General features: G+C 45.2%; 1 protein-coding gene across 1 annotated transcript in view; it reads right to left on the bottom strand.

Annotated features, from left to right (window-relative positions):
• Nucleotides 1–4,047: 4,047 nt before the first annotated feature.
• ZNF343 (zinc finger protein 343) overlaps nucleotides 4,048–11,472 on the bottom strand; it is a 23,492-nt gene continuing 16,067 nt past the window's right edge. The window contains 4 exon segments of the mRNA XM_019645654.1: nucleotides 4,048–5,234; nucleotides 5,237–5,317; nucleotides 5,320–6,522; nucleotides 9,869–9,995. Coding sequence (XP_019501199.1) covers nucleotides 5,200–5,234; nucleotides 5,237–5,317; nucleotides 5,320–6,522; nucleotides 9,869–9,995 — 1,446 coding nt within the window. The 3' untranslated portion in view covers nucleotides 4,048–5,199.

Genomic DNA, 11,472 nt, shown 5'->3' with positions numbered 1-11,472 from the left:
AACAGCGGTTCGAGTCCAGCCCAAGCTGAGCAGCTGCTGAGCTGCCAACAGGTAGCAGGATGGCTCAGCTAAAAAAAAAAAAAAAAAAAGAATTATTATGCAATGATAGGAGAGTAACTGTACATATTGAAAGAAAACCCTTAACTGAGGGAGAGTATACTAAGAAAGGATAAACCCTGGCGGAAGTTTCCCTCTCCAAGCCTAGGGTACAGCCCTCATTGGAAGTGATGGAAAAGTTGGGATACGGGGTGCTTTGCCCAGGCCAGAGCTGGTCTACAATCACCAGGCAAGCAAGAATAGCCCTCTGGAACACAGGCAAGCCAAAGCTGGTAGGAAGATGCACAAATCAAGTTGGGTGTGCAGAGAGCAAGGGTGTTGATGTTGACACAAAGCCTGGACCACACAGTGTCTGCATCTGAAGGGCCTCAGAAAACAAACTTGTGAGGCACAAGGAGCTGAGACTGATGGGCAGACAAGCAGAGGTCAGGGCACTGCTATAGGCACTGCTGGAAATGGAGGCTGAAAAGCTGTAAGAACCTCGTATACTTCTGTGCACAGCTTAGGCTGGTGCAGCTACGGGTAGCTGTTGGGACCCTGGTGCGCATGCACGTGGAGCCGAGGAGAGGATCTGGGGAGCAGCAACCAGGCTGGGCAGTCTCTGGGCCTCTCCATGGGATGCAAGTCAAGTGATCTACTTACCAGAAAGCCAGTCCAGTGGGGCCCCAGGGTGTGTTCCCTGGGGGGCTGAAGAGGGGGTGAAGGAGCAGCAATGTAGGCTGGGCACAGGCCTGTGCTGTTTGGGCTCCATACAAAGCCACTACTGCCTAAGAGGAGACCTGGAGAAAACAGGGTGGCCAATCAATGGAGGAAGCTCTGTCCTGCAGGCATCTAGCATGGAGAGACTGCACTGGCCGAGGAGTGCAGGAAAAGGGGGGACTCTCCGGAGCCTGGCGAAAGAGCCACCTGAACCAGGAAAGAGGACCCCTTCCTCCTGCCATGTGGCTCCAGGAAAAGTATTTAAAGGGCCCAGATCCACTTTCACAGATCAGGCAACAAAAGGTGAATTTGGAGCTGAGACAATATTGATAAGTGGCACCATTCCACATACACACAAACATATTCTACCACATAGGTCTGCACAATGCAGGACTCGGATATGGGAAAGAAGATAGCCAGTTCAACCCACCTGCTAGAGAAGGAACTATTCTTTCTTTCTTTTTTTTTTTTTTTAAGACTTTACTGGGGAAGTGGGGAAGGGGAACAGCCAAGTTGTTGTCCTTCAATTTTAGTTGCGGAGGGCGCAGCTAGCTCAGCTCCAAGTCCAGTCGCCATCCAGCTGCCCATTGGCAGCTCGTGGCCACTCAGCTCAAGGTGCCATGTTCAATCTTGGTTGCAAGAGGGCATACTCCATCCCATGGGGGAGTCGAACCGCAAACCTTGTTAGGAGCACATGCTCTCACCAGCTGAGCCATCCTGCCACCTGTTGGCAACTTAGTGGCAGCTCAGCTTGGGCACAGCTCACTGGCCCTTGTGGGAATCGAATCGGCAACCCTGTTGCTCAGAGCTTGTGCTCTTAACCAACTGAGCCACTTGACCGCCCGAGAACGAACTATTGTTTGATAAACACAGATAAGAAGATGTTGCCTTTCTGCTTGTATTCTTGGAGTGATGAGAACTTTTTATGTTTTGCAATTGTTTCTACTGTTGGAAAGCTGTGTTTGTGGGAGTCGTTTTAAATTTTCCCCTATCTTCTTCATCCAGTTGATCCCCAAGGACTTTGAATACAAAGTCTATCTTTTCTTTCTGTCTACACTACTGTCGCTACCATTGTCTTGGAAATTTTGTCTGGGCAATGGCAGCACTGACTTCCCAAATTTATCCTGGTGTCAGTGCTGTTCCTCATGCCTTACTTTAAATTTTCTCTCAGTTTCCCTGCAAAATCTCTTCCAGATCTTCAACCCCCCAAACAATTCCTGTGCCAATATATTCAGCAGAAAATCTGATCTGAAATATTTTCGCAATTTTATTAGTCAGACACATTTCTAATATTGTAAAATTCATTTACACTAAGATTTTTACAGGTTGGGCCCCTCTCTCAAAAGACAAGTAAGCCTCTTCCAGTGGCAGTGTGAACTAGACACAGAGGAAGGCACAGGTCCTATTTTTACTCTAGGTTACTGGAACAGAGAGAGAGCTCAGACAAAAACTATCGTAAATAGCATTAAAATTCATAAAACTAAGTCCTCTTCCTCCCCACCAAAAAATAACCTAGGTCCCAGAGGAAGTGGGAAGTCAGCAGAGGGGCACTGATGACCAACAGCCCTGAGGATTCTGCAGGGCCAACTGCGCCTCCAAGCCCGGTGAGCCGGGTAAGCTGGGACCCACGCTTGTGGTCTCCATCAGCAGCAGATGAGGGCAAAGCCTGTCCCTGTGGTATAATCTGGCTTTGTGAGGGTTTCCAATCCTGGACTATTGCCCCAACACTCAGAGAAGGAAGGCTTTTATCCTCTTCAGAACACTGGTGGATGGAACTCTAGGAATCTTATTTCATTTTTTTTAGGATTCTAGAATGTCATGTTTCAACCCATCCCACACTTCTCTTTCATTAAAGGACAGTTGAGAGTTTGGCTATTCTCCAAAATGACTTCTAGATTAAAACGAACGAATGGGGTATACCTGTGTTATTTTTTGTTGTTTTTTAAGTAAGGTGCTGGTTTTCTTGTTTGCATTTTTCTCTCCCAATAGCAGGACATGGGGAAGGGCCTTGGGGTCACCTGGAATGCAGAGGGCCTATCATATCAATCTTCAAACTCTAGAGGTGACATACCCACATACACTTTTCCCTCTGTGGCTTCCAGCTCTGACCAGAAGTGAAGTGTTGATGTTATAGGGGTAGTTCTGGCAAAGGAACATGATGGGAAATGTGTCAAAGTGGGGGGCCCACACTCCGGGTGCTGACACCTTTTCCTCACCAGAGCTGCCCGGGGGCCCACTGGGGAGCTGACTGCATGGCTGAGGGAGTGAGTAGAGAGGCTTTGGAGCAGTGACTCCTTCAGACTCTCTTTTACTGTCGCCTCTGGTGGGGTGTGAAAACACCTCTGTGCTTTTTTCTGATTTTCAAAGCCTGATGTCCATTTTGTGGACCTGGCAAACTCTAACTGGGCAAACAAATTTGCTAGAGCCTAGGCAGACCCTCTCCAGTGAATAGTTATTGGCCCAGGACATAGAAGTCAGTGCCAGGGCCTGTGGAGTTGTCAAATTGGGCAATTTGGGCTCTGAGAGAGGAGGACTAAGAAAGGGTGTGGCCAAAGGGCTGGGTCCTTGGGCTGAAAAACAATGGCTGAGGTATGGCCAGGCTGTCTTGGACCAGTTTAGAGGGATGATGTGGGATGTCATTAGCAGGACCGGATCCTGGAATTGGAGGGCTCAGGGGACATGGCTTTGGAGCTGCGTTTAGGGCTCTGTAGACCTCTGAGTAGCTAAGAGGCCCAAAGCACTGATTCATGATTGGAGAATAGTTGGGCCTGGTGATAGGACCTGAGCCTGGAATCTAGAAGGCTGCAGAGGGAGCGTGCTTAAAGGGTCCCGGGAACTGCAGGACATGAACAGACCATTAAGGAAAAGCAATGCTTTGATGGGGAGAAAAGGATTCAGCAGAGACCTGAATAGAGATTAGAAGAAAACAAACCCAGGGAAGGGAGCTTTCACAGAAGCCAGAGGGAGTGGCCAGTTAGAAGAGGCAACCCAGCTCCTGGAGACCTGGGACGTTCCCTCCCCTCAGCTGGCATGTCTCCAGAACCCAGATCCTCCGCCCCACGCAAAAATTCAGGTTCCCCAATAAACCTATTCGATTGATTTGGGACTCATTTTTTCTCAAGGGCTGGAATCATCCAGGAAGTCTGGGCTGAGAATGTGAATTCCTTCCCAGACAGACAAGAGACTAAGGTACACAGCTTGAGCCTATTAAAGATTTTACTAGAACAAAAGGACAAGAAAACATGGAAAAGAACTGGTATATGAAAATAAAACAAGTTGATCATTCTTAGATTACTTAAATAAAACCTACATTTTTATTCCATTTGATTATAAAAAGTGTGTGGGGGGGTGTCTATCTAGTTGTTAGTGCCATCTTCACTCACATACAGAAAATGAGGTGGGGTAGGGAGGGTCAAGACTTCTGAAAACCCCTCAGAGGTGACTGAGGTAGTGGTTTGTGGTGGCAACACTGTCCTCATAGTCTGTTGAGGAGGGACATCAGGACAAAGTTCCACCCACAAACCCTGCCCAGCCAGGTCTTCTCTCTGAGTGTCCTCTGGTGCAGGATGAGGTATAACTTATTGCTAAACTATCTCACAGTCTCTCTCCCTGCCCATGTAAAGCTTCTCCCAAAATAGCTATTCTCTGATATACCCTGAAGTGCGCTTTTCCTAAGTCCTTGTCCATTCTGCCCACACACACAGAGCTTCTATTCCATATATACTGGGGTTTGTGAGGGGTGACTTATGGCTAAAGCCATGCCCACACTCCTTGTACACTTATGCTGTCTTAGAGTGAATTCCCCGGAGAGACAATGAGATGGAGAATCGAGTGGTCTTTTGGGGACTGAGGGCTGGACTGGGCAGAGGAAGGAACTGACTTGCAATGCGTTTACACCTGAGAGAAGGACCTTCTGTCTGATGGGCACCTTCAGATCTGGGATGACCCTTTGGACCCAGCTGAGTCAGGGATGGGGTTTTATCCTCCATATCAATCCGTCATTGGCCAGGAGCCACCCCTTAGGAAGGTGCAGTTCCCTGGGGCTGAGAGCAGGTCCTACAGAAGAATTCATCTCTGCAGCCATCAGCAGCAGTTCTCAGAGCTGCTGGAGTGTTGGCCCTGGTAAGGTTGTCTGGGCAGAGCTCCACACATCCCCACGTAAGGATTCTCCCTACATCATGAGAAAGAGGCTGACCAATCACAAGAGCCTTGCCCACGCTCCCTGCAAACACACTCCCTGAGTGTGCCATCTTGTTCCTACCTGTTTGTTCCTTTGTTAAGGGTCACCAGCACTCCCGAACACATGACAACTTCCCTCAAATTGGCCATTGGATGTCCAGTAAATGTTGACTTATTGCTAACTCACCCACAGTCCCTGCACACATAATACTTCCCACCGAAGTGCATCCTCCTGGTGCAACGAAGGTTGACTTATGGCTAGAGTTACCCACACGCGTAAGGCTCCTCTCCTGAATGTGCCTTCGGTGCCTGGTTAGAGTTGACACATCTCTGAAGCTTCGCTCACACTCCACACACACGGAGGGACGACTCCCCAGATGTCTCTCGGGTGTGAGATGAGGTTTAACTGATTGCTCAAGTCTTGCCCACACTCTCTGCATACACAAGGCTTCTCCTCTCCGTGTGTCCTCTGGGGTCTGATAACATTTGACTTGTCGCTAAAGCCTCGCCCACACTCCCTTCAAACATGCTTTCCCCCCGAGTGTGTCCTCTCGTGTCTGATGAGGGTCGACTTATCAAAAAAGCCTCGCCCACACTCCCTGCATATATAAGGCTTCTCGTCCGAATGTGACTTCCGGTGTCTGATGAGATTTGACTTGTAGCTAAAGCTTCGCCCACACTCCCTGCAAACATACTTCTCCCCTGAGTGTGTCCTCTGGTGTCTGATGAAGGATGACTTCTCGCTGAAGCCTTGCCCACACTCCCGACAAACACAGGGCTTCTCCCCAGAGTGAGTCCACTGATGTCTAATGAGGACTGAGTTATTTCTGAAGCTCTGCCCACACTCCCTGCACAAATAAGGCTTCTCTTCTGAATGTGTTCACGCGTGTCTGTTGAGGTTGGACTTCTGGCTAAAGCCTCGCCCACACTCCTCACACACATACGGCTTCTCTCCTGAGTGTGTCCTCTGGTGATTAATAAGGATTGCCATCAGGCTGAAGCCTCGGCCACACTCACTGCACACATAAGCCTTCTCCATTGAGTGCGTCCGATGGTGTCTGATGAGGTTTGACTTATCTTTAAAGCCTCGCCCACACTCCCTGCAAACATAGGGCTTCTCTCCTGAGACGGTCACCTGGTTTGTAATACAGTTTGATTTCAGGCTACAGTCTAGTTCATGCCAGCTACAGCTGACTGCTCCAAATCTTGGGGTTCCTAATTCCTTCACTCCTTTGTCTGTTTGCACAGGGTTTACCATTTGAGCTGAATTGGGCTCTATATCTACCACCATGCCACCTTCTGTAGGACTTGCTGACTGTCCTCGGGGTGGACTGGGGAATGCACTTGAGGTCTCTCTCTCCTCTGTCCTCACACACCAGGGTCTGCAGTCACCTTCTCTCTCTTGACCTTCTGTGTTTTCACTCCAGCAGCTTTGAGCAGAAAACTCCTGTTTCTGATGCCCTGGGCCAGAATCCCTTGGATGGAAGTCACAGAAGCCTGAGGAGATCTGAAGCACATGTTGGCTGAGGAGTGGCTGACAGTGGGCCAGGAGGCAGGAGGAACAGGGGTCTGTTTCTGGCTTTGATTCTGCTGGAGAGAGAGAGTGTTCAGTTAGAGAAGCCCTAAGCAGGGCTGCTAGGCTGTTCCGCCTTGTCTTAGGACAGAGTGTCTTCCTGCCACATCTGTTATTGATAAATTACGTTCAACATGATTTGTTTCTCACCAGTAATTCCTTTACATTCCATTTCTACACATTCCATTTTCTATTGCAATCCAGTAAATCCACACCAAAAAAACATTTTCTACACGTCAAACAGCCTAGGAGCCTTTCGAGTAAGCATTCTGCTTTGTAAACAGCTTTAATACAGTCTGCCTTTCCTTTCTAGTAAATCATCTAAGCCATCGACACTCACATTGATATTGATATATACTGTCCACAACACTGTTCTACTTGGAGGTAATAGTCTCTATGACCTATACAAAAATCTCCTTCATGACTTTTCTTATTAAAAAAAAAGACTGATACACATAAAAAGTCACTTAGTCTATAGGGCTTCCAAATGTAGTAGACAATATGTGAAACAGTGGTTAAAGAGATCGTGTATGGAATAAATCTGAATTTCAGGCTGCTCATCGTAAACACTTAGTATTATAAATTTCTAAGCACTAAGTTCTCTACTAAGTATGGTGGATTCAGCAATGAACAAGAAAGACATGGTCCACGACTCAGGATTCTGGCATCTTGTGCCCCAACCAATCCCCTCACAGTGACATCAGACCTGGCTATGGGATTTGCTTTGGCCAATGAAGGTTGGTGAAAAGTTAGTGCCAATTTCAAACAGGTTTTAAAAGCCACAGTGTGGTTCCTTCATTGTTCTTTGCCCCTCTTCTTTAAGAATCCCATGACCCAGACAGAGGCCAGTCCTTTTCCCAGAATTCCAGAACCAAAACAGCTGAACCCGGCCTGAACTAGTATTACTAGTAGACAAGTAATAAAAGTAGAAAAAGTAATGTTTGCTATTATAAGCCACCAAAGTTTGGGGTTGTTTGTTATCACGGCATTACCTAGCCTATGCTACCTGAAACATCTCCTCTATGAAACCTTTAAAGATTATTTCAGGGGAAAATGGCCCATTTATTTCTAACAGTCCCCTTAAAGAAGAGACATTGTAACATGAATATGTGAAGAAGGAGAGAAAAAGAGACTGGTTTAGGAGGGAAAATAGTATGACCTCAATTTTTGATAAGTTTGAAAATAAACTTGTGCTATCTTGTAATTACATAGAAATATAAGGATAAAGCACAGGTGAGACAGTGACAGAGAAAATGGGTTCATCATAATAAGTGATGGGCAAAATCATTGAAGTTCACAAATTGTTTAAGGGTGTGAACAAAGGCCCAGAAAAAAAGGAGTATGTGACACTAGTCCTATGGATCTCTACAGTCTAAAGAAAAGAGAAAAGCTGAGAAGAGAGACATGAGAGGCTGAAGGAGTGCCGAATATTGTGGTGTCGAGCAAGACAAAGGAAACAGTTTCAAGAAATGTAAGAGATCCAGGCTTTCCCTATCAAGACTAATTTTTTTTTTTAACTGAGCCATCCTGCCACCTGTTGGCAGCTCAGTGGCAGCTCAGCTCGGGCCGGGAATCGAACCACTGTTGCTCAGAGCTTGCACTCTTGAGCGGGCTCTTAACCAACTGAGCCACTCGGCCAGCCCCTATCGAGACTAATTTGAACCATGTCATTTTAACCTTTTCCTCTGAACCAATCCAATGTATTAACATAGAGAAAGAGAATAACATGACTGGAGGGAAATAAAAATAAAAATAAAATCTAGTTAGGTTGACTAGCTAAGGCCAAATCAAAACACAGAACCAGACTGAAATGGATGAATCTACACTTAACTAGATGGAGCTCAAACTAGATGGAATCAGATCAAAACACATTAAATAAGGTGAAAATGAAACAAAGAAACTCGGATTAATTGGTATCAGGGAAACAGCCATGCCATTTGAAGAAACTCCTGAAGAAACTCCTGATTGAAACTAGCTCCTGTCTCCAAAAATGTGACTCTTCTTTATATAGTATCTAGAAATATAGGAATAGCTAGAACTGCATTATCCAGTATGGTAGCCGCTAGCCATACCTGTTTATTGAGCACTTGAAATGTAGCTACTCTGAACTAAGATTGGCTGTAAGGGTAAAATACACACAAGATTTTGAACACTTGGTACAAAAAAAGGTTAAATGTCTAATTAATTTTTTCTTGATTACATGTTGAAATAATATTTTGATATATTGGATTAAATAATACATATTATTAAAATTAATTTTGCTCATTTATTTCTACTTTTTTTTAATGTGGTTACTAGGAAATTTGAAATTACCAACATGATTCACATTTTATTTCTACTGGACGGCACTGATCTAGAACAAAGGGTGGGAAAACTACAGCCTACGAGCTACATGTGGCCTTCTATTTCTGTGCGGTCTACTAGCTAGGAATGGTTTGTACATTTTTAAAGAGATGGCAATAAGTCAAAAGAATAATATTTCATGATACAGAAAAACTATATGAAATTCAAAATTCAGTGTCCACAAATAAAGTTGATGGGAACACAGCCATACTCACTCCTTTACATATTGTCTGTGGCTACTTTAGCACTACAAGGACAGAGTTCAGAGTGATTACAGAGGCTAGATGGCCTACAAAACCTAAAATAGTCACTATCAGGCCCTTTACAAAAAAAAGTGGCCAATCCCTAAATCAGAGTGCTGCAATCAAAAGTATTTATCAACCTAGATTTACAGAATCAATGTACATTTTTAAATAAATGAAAAAGAAAAAATATGGCTTATGAAACCCATACAAACTTTGACATTTAATTTTAACTTCTGCCGCAGAAGGCATTTCTCACTACTCTCCCCCTTGCAAACTGTGCTTCCAGTATCACTGGCCTCCTTGCAGTTCCTTATACCTAGCAGGCACATCCCTTCCTGAAGGTCTTAGCACCAGCGAGCCCCTCCATCTGAAATGCTCTTACCCTAGGTACCCAGAGCTCTAACTCCCTCACCACATTTGTCTCTGGTCAAATGTTACCTCCTCATTGATTTCAAACACCCAATTTCAAAATTCAGCCAGCCACCTACTCACACTCAATACTCCTTTATCCTGCTCCACTTTTTTTTATTACATTTTTCTAGGTAGTGCTAATCACCTTCTAACATACCTCATTGCATCACGATATCCCTGTATATGCAACTTTTTTTGTTTGTTGTCTGTCTCCATATACTAGAAAAAGTAAGCCCTCATGGGTAGGGATTACTGTTTCATTTGCTCATGGGTTCTAAGTGTTTATAACATTTTCTGGCACATACTAGTATGTGGTAAATACATCTGTACTGAATTAATGAAGGAAGGAACACAGCCTCACCCAGTGACAGCAGATTCCTGTAATTCTCCAGCATCACTTCTTTGTATAGGTGCCTCTGCTCAGAGCTCAATCTTTTCCATTCTGCCTCTGTGAAGACCACAGCCACATCCCTGAATGTAACTGGGACCTATAAACAAGCAACCAGTTAATAGACAGCAAGTCACCATCAATTTTCCCAATGTGAGGTGCATATCTGGTCGCCCTGGAGAGTCCGATATGCAAGAAGTTGGTCTAGTTCTTTTCAGAATATCCAGTTCTCAACATCACATTCTTCTGGGCATTACTATGGCTTGGTGTTAAAATTTGAGGGAGCATAACTGATACATACAACACACTCCTGGCCCTTGACACTTACGATTTCACTGGAGAAATGATTTGTGAATCAATTTGAAAACCTCAAGCCGTGCTCAGGAAAGTGACCCTGAGGCTTTGTAATGGACGAATTCTGAGACGGAAGAGTTGAGGATGGGCAGGAGAAGTCCCATTTAAAGGGGAATTTGTGTCCACAGTGTATCATCCAACAACTCATAACCAACAAAGAAAGGATGAATTTACAATCCAGTGAGATTATAATTTAACACTTAGAACTGAAAAGTTATTTGCATTTTACATACCAGGAAAATTTCAAGTTTTCTCTCATTCTCATAGTCATATATCCTTTCTTTATCTTTCTCTCCCTGCCTCTCTCTCCCTATCTATCTACCTATGTAATTTTTTGTTGAAGGCTAAACATTTTAGGTAAAAGACTGTAGCAGCTCTGCATACCAACCCTGCCCCCTCCCCAGGCTGTTGCTGTGGTCTCTTGTTCATGTTTTGTGACTCGTCTGGACCAGTTCAATACAGGTTACTGCCCCTGAATACGGCTTATCAGCAGGGGCAACCTTGAACATGCTCAGTCACTCTGACCTTCCCCCTCCAAAAACGTCAGCCTTTTTAACAGGGCTCTCTTGGTATCTCTCCGTGAAGATCCCCCATTAAGGTTCTGGCTGGTCTGCTTTTATTGGTATCACACCCAGCTGTTAGCCTCCACCAATCGCTAGCTGATCACTCTACTGTTTTCAACAATGTCTTGGGATAGAAATGGCTCCACAGTCTGATCCAATTAAAGTCAGGCCCTTTTTTGCAGGGTATAGTTTTGAGGCCAGTATCTGAGACCACAGGAAGGTTCTTCTCAGCCATCTCTTTCCCTGGTTCTCTCCGTTAAACTCCTAGCTGATCTGCCATTTCGCTTGTTGCTATCATGGACCTGCCAGCTTCCTCTTAATTGCTCACCACTAAAATCTCCATTTTTTTCAACAGCACCCTTAGGCTTCAACTTCCCTATGCTCTGTTCCAAATAAAGCCAGTGCCCTCAGAGAGCACTACACTGGACTCTGTTCTTCCCACCTGCCTCTCCCCCTGGGCAGGACTGTGGGGAGCCATGGTTACAGGTAATTCAGAGCCTTACAGACTGGCTCAGTTAATGCTTAACCTGTTTCTGCTCCTAAGGCCTTGTCTCTGCCTGCACCTGGAGAGTGTTTACAAGTTGTTGAGGTATGTGGTGAGGATGGCCAGTTCCTTAGGAGATACTACAGATAGATGGCTATCTTGGCTAATGGAAGAGA

The sequence above is a fragment of the Hipposideros armiger genome, unplaced genomic scaffold (assembly GCF_001890085.2).
Source record: "Hipposideros armiger isolate ML-2016 unplaced genomic scaffold, ASM189008v1 scaffold_94, whole genome shotgun sequence".
Lineage (NCBI taxonomy): Eukaryota > Metazoa > Chordata > Mammalia > Chiroptera > Hipposideridae > Hipposideros > Hipposideros armiger.
Note: the sequence above shows the minus strand (reverse complement) of the source record. Positions and strands in the feature narration are given on the sequence as shown.